We start from the raw sequence: 22,986 nt of genomic DNA on the forward strand, positions 1-22,986 counted from the left end.
TCCTGAAGTTTTGCCTCGTATTTCGTATTTCTGAAATGTTGCATTATGAATATTCAAATATTACCTGTGCAATTAAAACATAAAGGTAAAAAGTTACCTTTAATATGAATATGGAAACAGAGGGTGCTAGGATAAAGCCCAAGGATACTCAGCTCTAAAAGTGGTCTCCGTTGTGAGGGGAACCGGGCCGATGAGCGATGGCGGTAGGAAAGAGACTGTCACTACTTTCATTTTAAATTTTGTTTTAAAATTTTTGAATTAAAAAAGCATGTAAGTGTTTTATATTAAAAAATTTTTAAAAAAAGGAAGTGTACAAGGTAGTTTTGGTGGGGTGGGACCCCGAGAGGCCTTCGCCCTCTTCCTCAGTGCTCTAAGGAGCAGTGCAGCGAAGATGGCGCGTTCAAGTGGAATAAGGAAGGTTCTTCGTGGGGTTTTGTTGTCAAAGAAGGGGCGGTGTTAAAAGGAGGATCGGAGGAGGGAAACGGGGTCAGACAAATGGAGAGGGGTCTGGAGTCCGTGGGGCGCGGGGGGACCAGGGTCCGTGCGGGGCCTGCGGGCGGCGAGGGACGTCCGTGCGGGGACCTGGGGATCGAGCACCTCCTCGCTGCTGGGCACCGCGCTAAGCCTGCACGTGGAATTGTCACGATGAACGGATGGAGAAGGTGCAATTTTGCCGCTGAGCAAACTAAGCAGGTTTTTGAACAGGGAACACGAAGAAGAAACCCGTTTGTTCGGATTGCGCGTACATTCAATAATAGGTCCAAGGAATTAAATGACCCAAAACAGGGCAAGTGCAGAAGCCCGACTCCGGGCTCTTTCGGAAGGCGGGATTCCCGCGGTGCCGCGGCCGGGCCGGGGCGGGCGGGGTGGAGGCGGGAGCAGCGGACGCCTCCGTCCCGCCGGGGACATTTGGCTCCCTCCGGCCGAACAACGAAGCTTCCAGACGCGGACCCTATTTCCCGCCCCTTTGTGGCCAGCTGCTGCCGCTGAAGCTTCCCCATGGAAAGCCTGGAGCTGCTGCCGCGCGCGGCTGCACAGTAAGCCCGCGTCGCCCAGGCCGCTCGGCGTCCTCGCACCTGGACCCTCCCCATTCTCGTATCGCCCCCGCGGCCCCCGCCGCCAGCTCCGTTCTAGTAACACACGAAATCAAATCCGGGCTCTAACCATCCGGGGCAGCCCCGGGTAAGACGGATCAGGGGTAGCGGACGGGAACGGGGGAGGGGGACGAGAAGGGGGCGCCCCACCCCCACCCGGCTGCGCCCCCCGCGCCGGAACTACAGCTCCCGGCGTGCCCCGCGGCAGCGTGGGCGCAGGGGCGCGTGCGCGGCGGGCGGCCGTTGGCTGGGGCCGCGGCTGCGCAGGTCGCGGCGCTGTGAGGTCGGCTGCGCTGGCAAATCGGGCCCGGGATGTAGAGCCGGCGGTGCCTGACGGCGCATCTGACGCGGAGTTGGGTGGGGTGGAGAGTAGGGGGCGGTAGTCGGGGGTGGTGGGAGAAGGAGGAGGCGGCGAATCACTTATAAATGGCGCCGAAGCAGGACCCGAAGCCTAAATTCCAGGAGGGTGAGTCTGCGCCCTTTGGGGAAGGACGTCCAGCGGCGCGGTGGAGGGCGGCGGGCGCGGGGTCTGCGCGGCTGGGGCCGGGGGCGGCGCGGGTCGCCCCGGCGCGGCGGCTGGCGGGGCTTTGTGCGGGGAAGGCGCATTGCGGAGGGCGGTTTGGGTGCGTCAGCGGGAGAGAACGCTCTGGAGAGCGGAGAGCCTGCGGGCGTTGGCGTGGAGAGGGCGCGCGTGGCGCGCGGCACAGCCTCGTCGGGCGCTGGTCGTGGGGACGAGGGCGTGGAGGAGGCCGCCTATTGTGGGGAGGCGGCGGGCGCGCCATGGCGGCCGAGAGGGACGTGATGTGGCGTGGGGGAGGGGAGCGGAGGGGCGGCGGCCGTTCGGGCGCTCGCTCGGGGCGCCTGGCCGCTGGGCGCCAACGGTTGGCGGCCCCGCGCCCCTTGGCGGCCCAGGGCGGGCGCATTCGGGGGAGACGCGGGGCCGCGAGTGGGCGGGTGGGCTTCGGGCCCCGGGGCGGGAGAACTGCGTTGTAAAATGGCCGCTACAAGATGGCCGTGCCATCATGGCCGCCGGCGTCGCGGCCCGGCGAGCGACGCGGTGCAGCGCCCCGCCGCGGCGAGCGCGGGAACGGCGCCTGGGGGCGGGGGCGGGGGCGGGGGCGGGGCGGGGGCGGGGCGGGCCGGGGGCGGGAGGGAGACGCGCGGGCGGCGTTTCCTCCGCTTTGTGTGGCCCGCGGGCCTCGCGCTGCTCCTCGGCGGCGCCGTGCGGGAGCGGGAGTGCGCGCTCGCTGGGCGCTCGCTGGTAAAATAGAATGACTTGAATGCAGCGTTACGGCACCCGCATTTGTAAGTCGCGTCGCCTTGACGTCGTTTTTAAGATACAGCGATTGTTTGACTAGTTGCAAGATTTGATCAACCGTTTTAAAAGTTAATGTTTATTAATTGCTTTTGATCGACATGAGTTTTGGCTGACGTTAGAATCTGACTTCCAGTGGAAGGACGGCTTTTCCAGTTTTCACAGTTAACCGTCTGTTGTGTATCCAGGCAGAGGTCTGACAGTAAATTAAAAAGGCGGTGAGATTATGTAGGCAAGGAGGAACACTTTGAAATTTCCTCTTCGTTGCTACGGAGGTATGTCAGTTACTGTAGATAAGATGTCCGGATGTCTGCGTGAATTTTGGTTGTTTTAGGAATTTTCAGACATCAGTGTGAGTTAGAATTACTCACAGGTTTAAAGTCAAAAACCTGAAACCCAAGTACTGCGTATTTTAACTTCATGGGATATTTAAGGAGTTTTCAGGTTATTTTTGGTAATGAGTGACTCGTAATACCTAGACTTTGAGAAGCTGTTACTCTTACCTCCTATGGAGTTGTTATTTTACTTAGTAATTTACAGCAGATATTCTTTTTTTTTTTTTTTTTTTTTTGAGGCAGAGTCTCGCTCTGTTGCCCGGGCTAGAGTGAGTGCCATGGCGTCAGCCTAGCTCACAGCAACCTCAGACTCCTGGGCTTAAACAATCCTACTGCCTCAGCCTCCCGAGTAGCTGGGAATGCAGGCACGCACCACCATGCCTGGCTAATTTTATATATATATATATCTATATTTTTTAGTTGTCTAGCTAATTTTTTTCTATTTTTAGTAGAGACGGGGTCTGGCTCTTGCTCAGGCTGGTCTCAAACTCCGGATCTCCAGTAATCCTCTGTCCTCAGCCTCCCAAGAGCAGATATTCTTAATCTAGAGTGAGCGGGTATAATTCAGAGGGTCTCTGAATTTGAACTGTGAAAAATATTGTTTCTATCTAGCTGAAATTTAGCATTTCAGTTATTGATGTAAGCCACCCCTCCAGAAAAAAAAACCCCACAGTAGTATTAATAGTATATTTTCGTGTCTCAGTGTTGGCATTTGTGGAAGATATATTCAGTTATCACTTACATTACTTCAAAATTAGAATAGTTACTGGATCAGTACTAAATCTTGCCTAATACATCAAATAAGGATGGAACATTTAAGATATTTTGATAACTATTTCAGTACAGTTGGTTTCCTTCGTAATACTATGTTATATGTATTTATGAAATCATTCTAAGAGGCTCATAGGATTCACCAGACTGTCATGGCACAAAAAGGAACATCATTGTTCCTACTGTAATGGAGGAAGTGCTTCAGTTCTGCAGAAGCATGGTGACCTGAGGGAGGTGACAGTAAGGAGGAGTGTGTGTGCAGTTATATTGGTGTTACTGGAGGAGAGTAGGAACCAAAGTACAAGTACTCCTAGGTAAGATTTTGAAAGTTATTTATAAGAGTGCACTTAACCATTGTTCTCCAGGTGTGTTTTCTACTCGTGTTTCAGAACTGAATTGTATAACCATCTTTTTAAAAACCATTTTAGCTTATAAGGTGTTCAGAGCCTATCTTGTAAGGAAAAAAGGAGTATGTATTTGGTGCTAACAGAACTATCTTGAAACACTGCAGAAAGGTTATGGTAGAAACATGGATTCCCAGAAAGTGGTGGTTATTCATTTATTTTTTATGATTCCTGTAAAACTGAAAAGTTTTTTTCATTTAATAATGATACAATATATGTTCTGTGAGCAATTTTTAAAGCACAATGACTTTGCACTCTCTCAGCTTACCTTTCATTTGAAATTATTAAAGCATAGGGTAAGGAAAACTCTGGCACATCTAGCCCATTGTTGGAGGGGGAGAGCCCCTTCTTTTGGTCCTGTCAGGAATTAAGAGATTGGCTGATGATGGCCTTTGATGTTCATATTCATAGTAAGCACAAACCAGTGGGAGGATGGGGAATTGGGGGTCTCATTAACCTTGAATTTGAGAGCATTGGCAGAATTACCTTTATAGTTTGATACTAGAATGGATTAAGGGTGGAGAAAAGTATAAGGAACCATATCTGATAGGTGATTTGCTGTTTCCCCAATTACTAGTCTTTCTGGTTCTTTGAAAAATAGGCATTTGTTATCCTGGGTCATATTCCTCAATTAGTTGTATATTTTTTTCACAGAATTCTAGGGCCACGTAGTTAGAATGGAGGTCAAAAGGCCTCAGCTTCAGCACAATTGTTTTTGGCAGCAGCAGCCAAGGGGAAGAAAATGGTAGGCCGTTTTCAGAGTGCTTTTAAAATGTACCTGGAGAGTGAAATTAGGAAACACAGATCTGATCTTTGGTGCTGCTGTTTATTGGTAATACAGTTTACCCATTTTGGTTGTAACTCGTGGACTGTTAGAGAGTTGTGTTAGAGTCACCCTATCACGTGCTTCTGTGCTTTTCTACAAATTTCCCTGTTTGGATCCTTCTTTCCCTGTGACCCTTCCAAAGTACCTTATCAGTCATTCTCCTTACTGTTTAGGAAGGTAGTTGCAATATGAAATCCAGGAAATTGTTCAAAATTATTTCCTGACATATCAGTAGTTATTAATCTGACGATGCTTGTCACAGACAGGCACATGAAAGACAACTGGGTGTGTGTTGAGAAGTGAATATACATATTTGCTGTGGAATAACTACTAATATTTAAGGTTGAAGGTTTGTCTGTAAGTTGTGGTCAGTTTAAAAAAATTTTTAAAAGCAACAGTAATTTTAAAAAAAGATGAAATCCATATTGCCCAATAGTTATTTCAGAATGGAGCTGGTAGGCTATTTTAATTTTAGACCTAAAAAAGAGCTGACCCTGTTGGATTCTTGCCTCTGGTAGGCTGAAAATAATGTGTGAGGAATCTGTTCCTACTATAATGAAGTGTAATCTGAGGTTTTGTTGAGAATTTTGCTTGATGAGCAGAGATGGCTTCTAAGACTTATTAATATTACAGCCCCTAAACATTTTGTTAAGTCTTGCGAGTCTTACTGGTGGGCTCAACAGCGTAAGTTCCAAAGGTTAGGATTTGTGTGTGTTTTTTTTTTTGTTGTTCTTCATTGAAGAACCCCAGCACCTAGATTGTCCATTTGAGGAGTGAACATAGTGGGGACCCCTTAAAGAAAATCCAGCCCATCTATGAGGCAATTGAAATTTTAATGTATAGAATATTTTAGTCAGTAAAGGCGTTGGAAGTGGAGATACAGGGGGAGGGTAAGGTCCTAAACTTAGAAAAACACATGGGGAGAAGCATTTTAAAAATTGTATTCATGCAGTTAAAACCAACCACCGACCCTGGACAATAGGTAACTGTGGTACATTCTGTTTGCTTGCTTAGCAGGTGATATAGATGATTTGATGATTTAAATAGATTGATATTCCAATAAATTGTTTTTTTCTTGTTTCTATCAGATACTGAGATGTTTTTGTTGTAGGATATGGTTGAAGTTTGATCCAAAGTGTTGCCCCATGTATACATAGCTTTACCCATTTCCTAATTTTGCTAGGAATGCTCTAAGTGTGATGTCTCACGTGGGACTATATAAAGAGAAATTACAACTAATCTAGTACTTTTTTTACTTTTACAGGTGAGCGAGTACTGTGCTTTCATGGGCCTCTTCTTTATGAAGCAAAGGTATGAAATCTGCTTTCTTTGGAGAAGTTGGCCAAACCCAGTGATTAGATCTATTTCATATCAGAATTCCAATGTTTTGTTGTTGCTTCAGTAAGAGAGTTGCCTTTTTTAGACTCATAGTTCCTAAGTTTCCCCATCTTCTCTTTCTGGGTTTCGTACTACTTGCTTAGTGAGTCAAATAGATTAAAACTTAGCTCCTCCCTCCCACCTTTCTCACTGGCCTGCTGGAGCATTTGAGGGAATGATAGAAGATGAAGACTGGTTGTGGGAACAAACAGCATTTTGTAGGTAATGACTTGGTGAGAGGACAGTGCCACTTATTTTAATTTGCAAATATTATATGCCAAGTAAGCATTGAGCTAATTATTCTAGGTTAAAAGTAAAAGCTAACATTAAAAGTGAGTACATTTTAACTTTTGGTTGTATGTTGGTTTGTCAGGCAAGGTTTGGTCTGTGTCCAAGTGTGTGCTCTAGTTAGAAAAACTGATTTTACAGGTAGCCACAGGTAAGCAGGAGGATGCTTTCCAAAGTCAAAGAATGTTTTTAGTGTTTTGTTTTTGATAACTGTTTTTTAAGAATAATTTTTATTTTCACTGTGAAAATGAATGCATAATTTCCAGGAAAAAGTCTTTACAGAACAAATATGAAATTTACAATTAACACATAGGTGTGTGTTCAGAATTTCAGATCTGAAATACGGTTTCTCTATAATGCAGAAATTAGGCATAAAAACAAACATACTACTTTCCAAAGTCAGTAAATTTGAAGTCTATGTTATTGCCAGATTTTACCACTTAAACCAGTATGCTGTATAATGCATTGTTGATAAAGGGTTAATAATAAAAGTGCAAACTAAGAAAACCTCTACTGGACAGGAAGATGAAATAAATGTGATCCTGAGTTCTGTAACTCTTAGCAAACCGTACTCAGTATGGCTAATAATTATTTGGCATTTTCTGTGTGCCATGCACCATGTTAAGTACTTGGCACTTTTAAAATATAATGTACATATTTGTGATGTAATAAATAATCTTGATAACACTTTGATTTTTTCATTTCAGTAGATTTAGGGTTACAGGTAGCTTGGGGTACATCGATGAATGATATAGTGGTGGTGTCTGGGTTTTAGTGTCCATTGCACCACGCTGTGCCCCTGCAGACCTGTAGCTTAGCTTGCACTTGGCGAGAGCATGCAGTATTTGGTTTTAGGCAATTTCTGTATAAATCCTTGGTGAATGGTTTATGCTGTATATGTCTGAAAATAGTCTTTGAAGTGTCCAATAGTTCTGACTGCATAATAACTTCCACAGCTATTTACTTGTGTTTTGAATACATGCATAATGTATTTTTAAAGTTCTCAGGAGCTGGGTGTGGTGGCTCGGACCTGTAGTCCTGGCCACTTGGGGATGCTGAGGTGGGAAGATCTCTCCTGAGCCCAGAAGTTCAAGGCCAGCCTGGGCAACATAGGGAGACTCTCATCTCTTTAAAAAAAAAATTCTAAGATGGCAAAATCTGGATTCCTGGAGATGGTCAGGAACTTTTAAGTGTATGTATATGTACGTCTATCTTGATGATGTATTTGTACAGTTCATGAGTATTAAATTATGAGTCCTCTTTATAATTTATATCCCTGAATGTTATTTTTATTGTATCAATTTGGCAAACTCTGCTAAACTGGCTGGTTTTTCTCTGGCAGGAATACATTGGGGTGTACAATTCTTGAATAGAAGCTGTTGAAATAACTTAAACTCTTGTAATTCTTTTTTTTTTCCCCCTTTCCAAAAGCTCTTCTTGAATCTTGTAATTCTTTTGGTTTGTCTGTTTTAAAGACTTTTAAATCCAAAACCAGATAGTCATCCCTTGTCATAGTTAATGACTTTCCTCTAATAGTTCCTCTTGTGTGGCTGCTTTTAAAAAATATATAAAATGTTTTTAATTCATAACTTAGTTAAACTGACTTTCTGAAACAGATCAGCTTATCGTGTCTTTCACAAGCTAATGAAGTTCTTTAGTTTAAATACTTTTCATGAATGGAATTTGCTTTTGAAGTAAATGTAGCCAGCTCCTGGCTAGTTAGACCTTGAGAAAGCATAAACATAGCTTTCCTTAGCTGTTCTCAGAGAGTTTACCCGGCCTGTTGATTTAAGGTTTAAGGTGTCGTTTTCTGCTTATGGTTCTCAACTTGGTTGGACCTTTTGTAATTTGCAGTTTTATAAGTTAAGTACTCTAAAAGCTTATAGTGTTCTCTTAGTCACACTTAATTTTGTTCATTTTGGCCACCAAAAAGTTTGTATAGAATATCTTTGAAAGACTGAATACTTGAAAATGATCCAGGTAGCGTCTCTTTTTAAAAAAATATTTATAACTGAAATTTTTCTTTTTTATTTCAGTGTGTAAAGGTTGCCATAAAGGACAAACAAGTGAAATACTTTATACATTACAGTGGTTGGAATAAAAAGTGAGTATTAGATCTTTAAAAGCAATTTTCATTTATAATTAACAAGATACCTGTGTCACTGGCACGAGTATGTAGTACTCGTGCAGTTTTAATGTAATACGGTGTATTACAAGGGTGAATCATTTGTGTTCAGACAAAACTGTACTGGAAATTGGGGTACTCAACCATTTTATTTAAATGTACTTGATTCTTGGGAGTATTCTTTTGTGTTCCAGTATAATGTCTAATAATCATTTAGTCAACTATCCTGGTTGAGTGGCACATGACACTTTTTTGAGTTTTTTTTTTTTTTTTCTTTCTGGAACATTTTAGGATAGCCTGAATTTTTTGGCCTTACAACAAACTCAGTGATTTTATATTTATTATTCCAAGCAGCTATGCTGAAGACTAGTTGGGTTTTTCTGCCTAGAAAAAGGAAAAGGATAAAGATTGCCTGATTTGGAAGTAATGACAGGATTTACCAACCCATTTTTGGAACTTTGGAAGAATAACTTAGTGTTGACAGAAAGTGATTTCATGTTTTTAGCATATTATTTAACACAGATACCGAAATTCAGTGACAGAATCTAATTTCCTACCCCCCATCACCTGAGTTAAGCCTCTTTGGGGGGGGGGGGGTAAAGCGGTGTGATGTATTGATCTGTTTCCAGGAATGGACCATGGGTATAGACTGAACACATTCTAGAGTAGAATAAATGGCGGCATTTCTCAGTGATGGGACTTTGTCCTTGGTGCCTACATCCAAACATTTACCTAGGCCTCCTTTTTGGGTCCCTATAATTGAATGGCCTGCAATTTTTACTATGAGAGGTTTTAAATTTTATTAATGTTTTACCCTTCCAATTTAACACTGCCAGTGCTAGTGAGTAATTCTTTAGGAGTTGCTTTCTAGTAACTTAGGGCTTTGTGTCAGCTGACCAGGCTCTGGTACCTGGTTTGCCATGGGAGCGTTTGCCATCTGACTTGATGAGTGTTTTGTTGACATGGAAGGTGGTTTTTTTTCCTGTAAAGTTCACTGGCTCTGTGACTTTGTGCTTAATTCATACGGTCCTCTATCCAAGTGACCAACCCAGTTAATTTTATTTGTTAGGAAGTTTTTTCACATAGCAAATGCTTTTAGCTAAGAAGAAATGGAGCTTTAACTTCCTACTTTTAGTATTTCTGATACTGATAGGTACTTCAGTACTTCAACCCCATAGGCTTGTATTTTAAATATTGAGAAATTGGAAAAATATGGAGAAAACAGTCTTCTGGTCTTTTACTAGTAATCTATGATTTTAAATGTTATTTTAATATTAACAGTAAATTGATTTTGATATCTAGGAAACAGGAAAGTTTATCTTGTGGCTCCTAGTGTATCTCACAGCTTTCTCTTCCTTTTAAAAAAAATGGTAAACTGCATTTCAATCTTTTGTTAGATGTATGTATTTTATATATTGATACTCTACTAATACCCAGAAAAAGTTGAGAGTGTTGAATTACAAGAATCTCAATTCTTCACAAGAAATAGAATGTCTTTCTTATGAATATTGAGTAGGAAAGCTAACATCCATGCTGGATATCAGAGAAAAACAGAAAGCAAATTCATGGGGTAGACCTGCTGTCCCCCACCTCCTGCACTTTTAAAGAATTGCTTTAGGATTTCACCCTTAATAGCTGTGAATACAGCATTTGTGCTTAACTCTTTTTCATATGTAATATATACCTTGTATAAAATTACCTGTAGATACGTGCAGCTCAAAGACTGGATTTGAAGTGGCATTTGTAGCTCATCAGAAGTTGTGAAAATATCAAATGCTTGTCTTCTCTGATTTTACTGTTTCAAAAAATAATTGACATTTTTTTCCTTTGGTATATTTTAGTCCAGTAACATGAACCATAGGCTTGTATAGGTTTTATTTTTTTTTTCTCAGCTAATTTAATATTACATGTTAATTACTCCTTGGGAAAATTAAGGAAGAAGGCACCAAATATTAGGTGTTTTTATTACTTTCTATCTTTGTAGGTATATTGAGTCATAATAATCAAAAATGTCTTTTGTGGTTGACTTGGTATATAGATAAATATACATAATTTCAAAAAAAAAATTTTACCTGTAGAAGATACTTTAACCTTTAAATATACCCCTTGTGAAAGGAGAGGAATTATTTGCATGCCTAGCAAGTGTATTGTGTTTTTATTTAATGCTATGTAAGTAGTGGCCATGGATTGTAAGCTGCCTTTAGAAAATTGGAAATCTCCCCCCGCCCAACCTCCTCAAGAAAGAATGGAAATTCTTTTATGCTTGACCTATATATAAACATTTCTGAGTGTTTTGCCTTTAGTTATTTACTATGAATCGTTGTAACTTTGGAAATTAGTCACATGTGACCTTTAAAAATTCTGAAATGTTTATGCTTGACCTATATGTAAAAATTTCTGAGTGTTTGGCCTTCAGTTATACCCTGGTGATTGTCTTAGAGCAAAAGATGTTGTCCACTTCATTTTCCTTTGATCCAGCAAAGATTTTCAGCTCTTTACATATAAAGGAAACTTTAGCAGTAACTTGGTTTTAAAAGATGAAGGTGAATATTTATTGAGATACATTTTATATCAGGGAAGGGATTTGTAAGGTTCTAAAATGGAACCTTGTGGTAATTAAATACTGGCTAGCTCCCTTTAATTTAGAGAGAATTGTAATAGATACCGGTACAAAAATAAAAATAGGATCCTTATTTTGAAAATGGTTGGTAGAGTACTTTACTTTAAAAAGTATACAATTCCCTAATCCCCAAATTGGAATTTTCTTAAACTTTAATCTTTTTTGAAAAGTGCACTAGATAAGATATTTCTAAATTTTCAAACCTTGGAATTTGTTGACACAGACATTTAAATATTCCATTTGTAAATGAATCTTAATAAAGCTTAAGCTAAATTCTACACCTAGTTACTGAGATTACTTTGTACTATGCTGTCTGTATCAGAAGTGCTGTGAGGCCCAGGCGCTCTGAAAAAACTTTGAAGACACATGAGGATAATGTAGCCCTTTTTCCTGTTCCTGAAGGAGCTCCCTCAGTACACCACCCCCTCCTGACCTCTAGGTAAATGCATGTTTTAAAGTTTTTTCGAGGAAATCATGTTGAGGATTGCTTTTTATTTACTTATTTTTCCTTTTGGCTATGTTATGTGAGAGGTCGGAGGTGGGAAATTATTAAATAAAGAGTACCTTGAGAGTTACTAAGGGAGCCCCGTCAGCAGGAGAAAAGACTCACTATGCTCAAAACATTCAGCATCCCTAAGAAATACCTTGTTTTTGTTTTCTTCTCTGGGGGAAAAAACATCATCAAATTTTTGTTTTGAAGGAGCTTTTTGAAGTCCCAGAATGTCTTAACATTTTTAAGAAAATGGTTCTCTACCTTTTGATGTTTAGAAAACCAGCTTTCTGGTTAGCCTTGGAAGTTAGTGTGTCCATTTGTGAGTGAATGAAGGTGAAGAGAATGGTGTGGTCTGGTAAACCATTGTGCTACTTTAATTTACAGACTTAGCTGGGCTGGTCTAGATAGTGTTTGAGTATTTTAGACTTCCTAGTATGTTACTGACAGACCTTGAATGTTTGTTGTTTTGTGTTAGGGATTCTCAAGTGTATTTTACATGTGTTTAGTTAACAACAATCCTTTCAGATAGGTACTATTGTTACCCTTGTTTTATAGGTGAAACTAAGGCACAGAGCTGTATAACTTTGTCATTACACACAGCTGATTAGCTATGTGGTTTTACGGTTTTTTTAAAGTCTTTATTATGGACTCCTTCCTGTGTTTCATTTATAGGAGTTAGAATTCTTTAAGATAATATTTTTTTCTGTAAGGCTAATTGCTTAGAGACTTAAATTTTAAGTGCCACACTCAGACCATTTCTAAAAGTAAGTTGAGTAATCTCCTCTGGCAAGTTAGATTTGGAATGCTTCTTCTGAAAATATGAAGTTTTCTTTCTTTATAGAACAGATTTTCATTAGATTTTCATTTTAGTTGAGAATGTATTTGTTGTAGTGCCAGTTCATCAAATTACTACAGAGAAATCCAAAGTCTTGTCTCTTGGATCTCTAAAAATTAATTGGAGAACAGAGTCTAAATAGTAGTAAAAATATTTTTGAGTGATATTTTAATTTTCCTTTTTTTCAGTTGGGATGAATGGGTTCCAGAGAGCAGAGTCCTCAAATATGTGGACACCAATCTGCAGAAACAGCGAGAGCTTCAAAAAGCCAATCAGTAAGTTCGTTTTGTAAAATAAGTATTGGTGAGAGATGCCTGTAGATTAGTTTTTGGACGTGGAATGAAAATGGAAATCGTGTTGGCTGCTCTGCATGATTCTTGGTACCCGTCAGCTGCTGTTGGGGCTTTGACTTTAAGTTATCAGACAAGCCATTTCTAGATAAAGGAAGTGGTATATTTAGCATTACTTGAGTCTGTCCTTAGATCTAGGCAGAAAACAGAGCAGAATGTTGTTGGCAGTTGCTGTAGGTATAAACTCATTGTTAAACATCTTCTGTCTTAATCTCTTGGGCTCTGTGGAAGGCATACTTGGTGGGGAAATAAAAAAGCAGGGAGAAGAGGCACTCCCCCCATCCTTCATCTCTGAAAGCACGTGCAGGAAAAGGGATCCTGAAGGACTTTGGTCTGCAGGGTAATTTCATAGTCGGAATGTATGTCCAAATTGAAGTGATAAAATGGGATCATATAAAAGAAGACATTGGGATTAGTGAATTCCAAAACAGAAATGGAATTTTCAATTATGTGAGACACAAACTATTATAGTCACTTTTTTACTACACTGATTTTCATTTTGGTGGATATAGAAGAGCCAAATCTTGGGTTTTCTGTTCTTTCTTTCTTGAGTTTTTTGTTTGAATTTTTTGGGGGGGGGGTAAGTATATTCTTTCTTTGTCCAACTTGTTAAATAAAAACTTGGTGCTGGAATACTGAATTTGAATATAAATTCCTGATGGAATCGAGCTGGTACAATTTATTTTTCTATGTAAGTACTCGTTTTGTGATGAGTGTACTGAAATTATTTTTGAAGGGAGCAGTATGCAGAGGGGAAGATGAGAGGGGCTGCCCCAGGAAAGAAGACGTCTGGTCTGCAGCAGAAAAATGTTGAAGTGTAAGAAGCTCCATCTTTGTTTTAATTTTGCATACTGTTTTATAAGTGAAATTCATATTCTGATACTCAGCATGTATTAATTATTGAAAATGGAAACTTTTGGAACATTGTTGGAACCAGTGGAAATCCCATTCCTCAGGTATCAGGTTGTTAAATCATTGAAAATACATACTAAACAGTGAGTGGTGGCTCTCCTGTAGTACCAGCTACTTGTGAGGGTCACTTGAGGCCAGGAGTTTAAGACCAACCTGGGCAATATGGTGAGACCTCGTCTCTAAGAAAAAAGAAATAAAGTGAAAATACATAACCTCTTAATTTTCTTTAGCAGGTTTCCCCCTTTTTGTTGTCGTAAAATACACATACACATCTAAACCATTATTAAGTTTGTAATTCAGTGGCATTAAGTACCTTTACAACCTTTATCTTAGTATGTGTAAGTATATATGTATGTGATGTTTTGTCTTACGAAGAGTATTATCAGTAGGGCACGTGTTGAGAGATAATTTTTTGGCACAGTTTGCTTTTTTAGTGGTGCTACAAATACATACTAATTAATTCTCCCTTGGTGAATTATGTGAGAAGTTAAGGTTTCAAATAGTATGTCCTTCTCCCCCACCCAAGAAGAAGAAAACTATTACTTACTCCAGGGTGATGAGCCCTGGAATAAGAAAGTCATGGCACATACACGTGGCGTTTGTCTAAAGTTTAGGTACCTGAAAGCTGGTGTAAGGAGTGGTAATTTAATAAGTATTGTTAAATAAGTATTAATAGTATAAGAACATAAAGATTATAACTTTTTGGAAGAGATCATTTTGCCTTTTGCCAGAGTTATTGGTCTGACTTTACTGCTTAGAAGTCAGGTGTTAAATATAAAGTGTTGTGCAGTTTCAACTACAAAAATAATGGCTGAGTAAACACATGAAGTAAAGTTTCAAAATTCAAATTTCCCCATCCTTGGACAGTGGGAGCTTCTTGATTGGCCCCTGATAGTCCAGGAGGTAGAAGCAAGAACGTCCGGGGGTTCTTGCTACTGGGACATTGGTGTGCACAGGCTGAGCGTCTTCTGTCCAAAATATTTGTGGCCAGAGTGTTTCAGACTTCAGAATTTTTCAGATTTTGGAATATTTGCATTATACTCTACTGGTTGAACATCCAAAATCCGAAATACTCTAGCGAGCATTTCCTTTGAGCATCATGTTGGCTCAAAAATTTTGGATTTAAGCACTTCTGATTTAGGCTTCTCAGCCTGTATAGTTGATAGATCCTTTATTTTAGAGTTGAGATCACTTGTCAGTATTTTAATAGTGTAGAGCGAGTGGATTAAAAGATTTAGTATAAGGACTTCTGGTTTCTCTTGGTCCTCATGCATTGTTGACCTGTACAAGTTAAGTTCATGGTTTACTCTGACCCAGAGATACCGTCCAGCAGTATTTATGTTGTAAAAGCTGACCTTACAGAGGCAGGAGAAAACCTGTATTCACAGTGGCCAGATCTTATGTTTTTATATGCAAACATGAGTTGTAAGACGAACCTCAAGACCTAAATTAAATTAATACTGTTAATAAGTTTTATAAACATTAAAACTATAGAAAAGTAGAAAAATCCAGGAGTTCTGGTATGGTCTCACCAGGAATAATCCACAGTGATGGGCTTTGTAAACTCTTCTAGAAATCATTGTGTGAAATAGCAAAAATCCGTAAGTTTAGCATTCGGCAGTATATAAAGGAACGTGAGTGAGGTTGCTGTGAGAGACAACCAGACAGACAGGTCAGCTTTGTCCTGGGTGTGGGGGATGGAGTGCAGTATTGGGAAGGAGGGAATGTAATTTAGAGAAGAAATAGTAAAACAAAGTTTGGACCACTGAGAGTGGAGTAACAGATTAGTATTTAAGAAATATACAAATCTGAAATCTAAATGTTTTGAGAATCAGAACTAAAATAGTTGTAAAAATTATTTTATCCTTTGAAACTTTTCTTGATGGGACTAATAATGTAATATATACTTTTAACATATACTAATACAGCCTTGGGAGATGGAGGTCATCTCCAAAAATGTTCTTGGTTTATTTTTCTATTATGTGGAGGGAAGATGGGAATTTAACCAGCTATTAGTAAAAAATGCTTGTGCCTGAACACAGGAGACTATATTTACTACCTGGTCTTATCGAAGGCAGTGTTTCTCTGTGAATTTGTCCCTGATAAAAAGGATTGAAACAAAAGCAGTTTTACTGGAAGTAATTATTTATGTTTCTTGTTTTTCTCCCCTTCTTTCAGGAAAACAAAAAAGAACAAACAGAAAGGTAAGAATGTTAACTTTCTTAAAATTGCTTTATTTTACCTTTATAATACTTAAATTTTGAATTACACTATTTTGAAAGCTGTGAAATTTTGGAATAAACATGTTTATTTATGGTCTTAATAGGAATCTCACAGCAGTATTTATAAGATAGGTAGGTACATGATGGTAGAGACCTAACTCTTGTTACCATGGAGAAACTTGTAAGCATTGAGTTACTTTCATCTGCTTGGGTCTCAATGACAGCCACTGAGAAGCTGGTAATATTAAATGCTATCCATACTAAATGTTTGGTAGAGCTGTTTACAGAAGTTACATTTTTGGTAGGAATATGATTCTTTAATCATAGATTCAAGTAACAGCTATGTAATGGAGAAATAATGAAAAGAGGGAGAGACTATTTTCCTTAAAGAGTTTCTTACAGAATTAGCTAAAATGAGCCTTCCTCTCCCGCCGCCCTTAAACACACTTTCGTAGCCCCTGGGAATGGAGATGGCGGCAGCACCAGCGAGACTCCCCAGCCGCCGCGGAAGAAAAGGGCCCGGGCAGATCCCACTGTTGAAAACGTGAGTTTTCCTTGAGTTCGTCAATCTGTAGTCTCAGTCATGTTGCAACACATGATCATAGAACTTTGATTCTTACCAGCATTGCTAATGTGGTTAACTACTGAAATTAAAAATTTTCTCTTTGGGGGGGTAAAGGATATGTTTGTAGACGTTTTTATTTTACCTGTAGTTCTAGATTTTCTTTTACCCCAGCTCATCATTTGTTGTGTAAGCTCCGTGATCCACGTAGAAGACTAAATGTTTCTTTGGGGTTAGACTGGATAGACTTATTAGGTCACATTAGATGGTTTGTTAAATTGTGTGATGGATTAATAAACCTATAAAAATAACATGAAAGGCTGTCGGTATAGTTTAGAATTAAATATAATTGGTAAAGTATCTTATTTCTAATTAATTGTAATTTCCAAAGTTATGAATTTGAAGATAGGATTTTAATTTTTAACTGACGTAGTTTATATTTCCGAAGCTGAAGTTATAAGTGTACTTACAAACAGCGGCATGATCTGCACATAGGCATTTTTGGGCAGCTTTTGAAGACTTCCTTAGAAATCAATACTTTTAATTTCATGGATTAAAGATGTACCTTGTAATAGTTGTGTTTGGGATAGTCATTTGGAGACCAAGGGTAACTATGAAAATACTAAGTTAAAATGTATGAAGTCAGGATGTTCTGTTTCCAGGAGGAACTAAATCACTAAAGCGCATTTACCTTAACATGAAAATGCAGACTTCCACGGCCCAAGATAAGATTCTCTTCCAGAAGCTAGCCATGTGGGCTTTTTCATTTACTGTCGACTGCTCCAGCTGTACACTTGACTGCGTTCAAAGAATTAATTTATACTTAGTGCCTCTAGAGGTTTTAAAAAAAATACCACTTTTTAGAGTTGTTACTCAGTAAGAAAAGATAGGTTTTTTAATACCCTTCCTTTTTCTATTTAGGAAGAAACATTCATGAACAGAGTTGAAGTTAAAGTAAAGATTCCTGAGGAGCTAAAACCTTGGCTTGTGGATGACTGGGACTTAATTACCAGGCAAAAACAGGTACCTTGAAAGCTGTACAAATCCCAAGCTATATGATGTTTTTGCTAGCAAAAAAAAAAAAATTAAAGTGTTATATAGACGAACTTTTAAGGTGTGACTGATAGATAATATTTTAATTCAGTGGCTGAGTAATTGGAGAGGAATAAAAGTACATATGTAAATTTCATGCTTTGTAGTGATAAAAGTGGAAGTAACTCATTTTTGGAGGTTGCTAGGGCAGGAACTCATTTTGAAAATTGATAGAGGCGAGGAAGCATGTGCTCGCTGTCTTGACATTGCAAATGGAACATCCTCCGCCCTGCTGACGGAATGCGGTGGAAGCACGCACACCACTTGCAGGGGTATTCACGGCCCCCAGGAGAACCTGAGTCGTAGTAACGCTCCCAGGTCTGTTACTAGTTTGCAGGAAATAAGGTTGTTTAATCGAGGAACGTGTTTATTAATCATTAACATCCAAAATGAGTAATTCTGTAGGACAAATAAACTGATTTCTTTAAGCAAACAAAGGGCATAGTTAGGATTGGGAAAGGTGGGGGGAGAAGAGTAGGAACTAGAGGATCATGAGACTTAAGAGAAATATTAGTCATATACAACGTGTGGACATCATTTGAATCCTTTGGAGGATTAGTTATACCTGAACTGCCTGTTTCCAGGCCATGGTTCTGGCTGGGCACTGGGGCTCATGCCTTTAATTCAGCACCCTGGGAGGCCGAAGTGGGAGGATCACTTGAGGCCAGGAGTTCAGGACCAGTCTGGGCAACATAGTGAGCACCCTGTTTCTACAAAATGTAAAAACATGAGCCAGGCATGGTGGCATGTACCTATAGTCTAGTTACTCAGGAGGCTGAGGCAGGAGGATCACTGGAGCCCAGGAGTTTGAGGTTGCTGTGAGCTGTGATGACACTATGGTTCCACCATTTAGTATCTGTGAGCTTGGACGAGTTTATCAGCCTTCTTGTGCTTTAGTTTTCACATTTAGTGGAATACTAGTCCCTGCTTCATAGTGTGGATGTGAAGATAAAAAGATAATTATGTTAATGCCAGAGACCAAATCTGGTACATAATGTGCGTAGCAGTAAGTGATGAAGGCACATTGCTGTGGTGTGTGGTGTGTACATACGTGTGTCAAGCAGGTTGCCAGTCTTGAGAGCTGTGCTCACTGGCATGGTAGCCCCTGGCCACGTTTGGCTATTTAAGTAAATACACAGATGCTCCTTAACTTATGATGGGGTTACATCCTGATAAACCCAGCAGAAAGTTGAAAAATTAAGTCAAACCATTGTAAATTGGGGATTATCTATAATTACATATTTAGTTAGTTCCTCATTATTCGTGTTTCAAGTGCTTAATAGTGCTTTTTTCTTTTTGTATTACTATTGCCCGATCTTTTATTGCATAAAAAGTTTTTTCTGATGCAGTTTTTCTTTAGAAAAAGGAATACTTGTATTCAAGTGTGCTTTTGTTTTCATAGCTCTTTTATCTTCCTGCCAAGAAGAATGTGGATTCCATTCTAGAGGATTATGCAAATTACAAAAAATCTCGTGGCAACACAGATAACAAGTAAGAATATGCACTTTTCAAGTATACCCAAAGACGTTAAAAAAAATATTATTTCCAAGTAAATCATCTGAAACTTACACTTAACTCTATATGTTAATGCCATCCGAAACTAGCAAAATAGAATGTCATTGGTTTGACCCAGGAGTTGACCTATGAAATTTTTTTTAAAGGGCCAGATAGTAAATATTTTAGGCAAAATTGAAGTTTTATGTAGATACTTACATAGCCATTTAAAGCTTAACCATTTGAAAATGTAAGAACTATCTTAAGGGCTTTAATGTGGTAAACGCTGCTTTAGCATGTTTTAAAAATTGATTTCATGTATCCTCGTTAAAACCCTTTGAGAAAAAAACATCAGCCATGGTTGGTTGTCACTAGCTCAACCTTTAATTCTTTACCCTCTTGTTGGTTGAATTATTCCCTATCTCAGTTGTTTTCCATGGCTAGTTTTGAAAGTAAATCCTTTTGTTCACTTGTCAGGGAGTACGCTGTTAATGAAGTTGTGGCCGGGATAAAGGAATACTTCAACGTGATGTTGGGCACTCAGCTGCTCTACAAATTTGAGAGGCCACAGTATGCGGAAATCCTTGCAGATCACCCCGATGCACCCATGTCCCAGGTGTATGGGGCACCACATCTACTGAGATTGTTTGGTAATGTGCCATTTAGAAAACATGAATTTTACTTGTTTTGTCTTCTTAAATGAGCAAGAGATAATTAACTTTCTAAAACATGACTCTATTCCAATTTGAGTTTTTATCTAAAATGTTAAATAGCAAAATCCGTTCAAGGGTGAAGCTTTTAAAACCACTCATTTTAAAAGAATTGGTGATGGTTGCATTTGCTCCCATAATTTAAATAATATGGTTGTAGTGCTGCCTTGGATGTAACTTTGGCTAAATTCTCTTCTTTCAATAGTACGAATTGGAGCAATGTTGGCCTATACACCTTTGGATGAGAAGAGCCTTGCTTTATTACTGAACTATCTCCATGATTTCCTAAAGTGAGTCTAATCATGCTTGAAATTGTAAACGTGAGTCTGAGAATTACTGTATGGTAGGAGAGATTAATGCTCTGGATGCTAAAACATAATCAAGTAAGAGAATGTATTGGTACAGCTGTAGCTAGATGGTTAACGCAACAGTATAAATAAGTGCAAGTACCTGGAGTCTCAAATGATGGAGCAGCCTGTGGGTGTAATGGGATAGGGGTGGGGTACTTTGTAGATTGGTGATGAGACAGCTGACAGTTTGGAAGAAAACAAAGTAAAAGCCACACTTAGTTGGGCACCAAAATTCTAGATGAAACTAAATTTTAAATCTAAAATTAAAACACTTAAGGTAATGAAAGGAAACAGTATTTTTATAGTTTCATAGTGTTACGTGTATGATAAAGGGCTGCTATGTTTAATACACAAAGAAGAGTTCTGATTCATAAGAAAAAGACCAGTGTGATAAGTAGGACAAAGGGTGTTTACAGAAATGGCAACGCACAGGGCCGTTGAAAATATGTCCAGAATTACAACACCAATATAAACTGCCAGTAAAATCTCTCGTCAGGTTGGCTAAGATTTAAACGATTGAAGAAACTGGGAAAGGGACAACTCTAGTTTGTACAGCGTTTTGGAGGACATTTTTCTAATAGTGAGTTTTGAACAACCAAGCAGCTATTAAAACAATGAGGTTGCTCTAAATACAGTGACTCAAGCAGGTGATGGGAAAAAATACTGAACTGATAACGGTGTTCACATTGTGTCCACGGGGGGAAGAGCCAAGCTGTAGTGGAGGAGTGTGACACAGTCCCCTCATTTGGACAGGTGTTTGTTTCAGTCTTTGGGAAAGGTACATGCTTTCCTGGAGTGTGGATCATAGTTAAAGCAGTGCATTATTTCTTGCATGGTGCTGGGAGAAAAGGTGGGAGTTTTCTGTTTTTCTACTTTGACCATATATTTTATAATAAATTTAAGACTGCAACATGGGCTTGAATCTAAATGGATTATAGTCCTTGCTTTACCAATGATAAATATCTTCTCTGGATCTCAATTTTTTTGTGAAGTAAAACTGCACCACTACTTGATGTTTCGGTCCCTTTAATATGATTTCTTGAAGAGCTAAAGGAAACATCTGGATGTTACTGTTTTAGGAGAATAGTGCCGTATGTGATAGGATGGCTTTCTTAAACACGGTTCGGGCTCTCCAGTTGGTATTCTGAAGACACGACGGTTCTCGTCCAGATTTCATTCCTTCATGCATAGCGTTATCTAATGTATAGCCTGTTTGTCTGAGCTGTAATTACGTGGTTTTACTGTGAAGTAGCGATTTGTTTTATGTGTTTAAGGAAAGTGTTTTCTGTGGCTTATGTATCTAATACGTAGGAAGAGATTTTGATCAAAATGGGATTTTTTAAAAATCTTGGTGATGAATAACCCCTTTTTCTTTGAAGGTACCTGGCAAAGAATTCTGCGACTTTGTTCAGCGCCAGCGACTACGAAGTGGCCCCTCCCGAGTACCACCGGAAAGCCGTGTGAGACGCTCGCCGTGTTTGGATCTCTGTAAACACATCTTTGTTCTTAGTCTTTCTCCTGTACAAACAATGTACTTTGAAGATGTTAGTGTATAACAGAATTGATGTTTGTTTTCTGTTTGATTTTAAACAGAGAAAATAAAAGGGGTTATAGCTCCTTTTTTCTTTTCTTACTTTTTTTTTTTTTTTCATTTCAAAGTTGCTACCAGTGTATTCAATGATGGACAACAGAGAGACATGCTGTAGAGTGTTTATTGCCTAGTCGACAAAGCTGCTTCTGAATGCTGGTGGTTCTATTCCTTTGACACTACGCACTTTTATAATACGTGTTAATGCTATATGACAAATGCTCTGACTCCTAGTGCCAAAGGTTCAATTCAGTGTATATAACTGAACACACTCACCCATTTGTGCTCCTTTTTTTTTTTTTTATGGTGCTTAAAGTAAAGAGCCCGTCCTTTGCAAGTCATCCATGTTGTTCCTTAGGCATTTTATCTTTGCTCAGATTGTTGAAGAATGGTGGCTTGTTTCATGGTTTTTGTATTTGTGTCTAATGCACGTTTTAACATGATAGACGCAATGCATTGTGTGGCTAGTTTTCTGGAAAAGTTGATCTTTTAGGAATTGTTTTTCAGATCTTCAATAAATTTTTTCTTTAAATTTCAAAGAGCAGTGTGCTTGTGTGGATACATTACAAAAACCATTGTATGATGTGTATTCCTTATATTTAGACAGTGACTTTTCAGGTGGGTGTTTAATTTTCTGGTATGAAATGAGGTGTACTTAGCTTTGGCACTGAGCTGTAACCCATGGCAACTGTGGCGGCTGCTGTCTTGAGTCCTAACTAAAAGTTAGAAGTTCACATGACTATTTCTCTACTTTCCCCAGACTTGTCAGTTTTGAGCAGTAAGGGCATTTTTACCTGTGGGACAGCTTGCTTTCTGTCAATAAATACTTATTTTTATGGGTTTACCTTAGAAACATGAGCTTAAAAGAGCAGTAGACAACAAAATATTTGTAAAGGGCAACTTGGATAGAGATAACAAAGTGGTCTGGACTTGGGTAGAGTGACACTCATTAACAATTAAAATGCGCAGCAGCAGATAGGTTCAGGAAGTAGGAGCTGTAGCAGTTTGGGGGAAGGAGGGCGAGTTCAGGAGGAGGGAACTAGGAGTAAGTTCCAAAGAGGCAGTGAATTTGCCGTGGGCATTTGAAGGGCACACTCCCAGACGTAGTTATTTTCTAGCCTCGTTACTCCTTTCTGCTTACATGTTCCCTGATTTTTACTTATTTATCCTTTCCCTTTTGTCACAAATGTACTGATTTAGTCTGACTTTTAAAAATTATGGAT

The 22,986-nt window shown here is 39.5% G+C and overlaps 1 protein-coding gene across 3 annotated transcripts; it reads left to right on the top strand.

Annotated features, from left to right (window-relative positions):
• Window positions 1–1,281: 1,281 nt before the first annotated feature.
• On the top strand, window positions 1,282–22,302 carry MORF4L1 (mortality factor 4 like 1). 3 transcript variants are annotated; one of them, XM_045561033.1, is made up of 13 exons: window positions 1,318–1,560; window positions 6,010–6,056; window positions 8,447–8,514; window positions 11,478–11,594; window positions 12,672–12,758; window positions 13,570–13,650; window positions 15,924–15,949; window positions 16,423–16,511; window positions 17,451–17,552; window positions 19,024–19,112; window positions 19,593–19,765; window positions 20,031–20,115; window positions 21,555–22,302. In XM_045561033.1, exons 1-13 carry the CDS (start codon window positions 1,521–1,523, stop codon window positions 21,637–21,639), a joined length of 1,089 nt encoding a protein of 362 aa, XP_045416989.1. In that variant the 5' UTR covers window positions 1,318–1,520; the 3' UTR covers window positions 21,640–22,302. The 3 variants fall into 3 exon arrangements, with proteins under 3 accessions (XP_045416991.1, XP_045416989.1, XP_045416990.1); XM_045561034.1 differs by lacking the exon at window positions 1,318–1,560 and adding an exon at window positions 2,383–2,399; XM_045561035.1 differs by lacking the exon at window positions 11,478–11,594 and having other exon boundaries at window positions 1,282–1,560.
• The last annotated feature ends 684 nt before the right edge of the window (window positions 22,303–22,986 follow it).

Source organism: Lemur catta, chromosome 9 (assembly GCF_020740605.2).
Source record: "Lemur catta isolate mLemCat1 chromosome 9, mLemCat1.pri, whole genome shotgun sequence".
NCBI classification, from domain to species: Eukaryota; Metazoa; Chordata; class Mammalia; order Primates; family Lemuridae; genus Lemur; species Lemur catta.

Bases quoted from the DNA above. Each gene is read 5' to 3' on its own strand.
- MORF4L1 (XM_045561033.1), top strand. From the start codon at position 1,521: ATGGCGCCGAAGCAGGACCCGAAGCCTAAATTCCAGGAGG. The intron at 1,561-6,009 runs GTGAGTCTGCGC...TTACTTTTACAG, and splicing joins GAAGCCTAAATTCCAGGAGG to GTGAGCGAGTACTGTGCTTT. The intron at 11,595-12,671 runs GTAAATGCATGT...CCTTTTTTTCAG, and splicing joins CACCCCCTCCTGACCTCTAG to TTGGGATGAATGGGTTCCAG.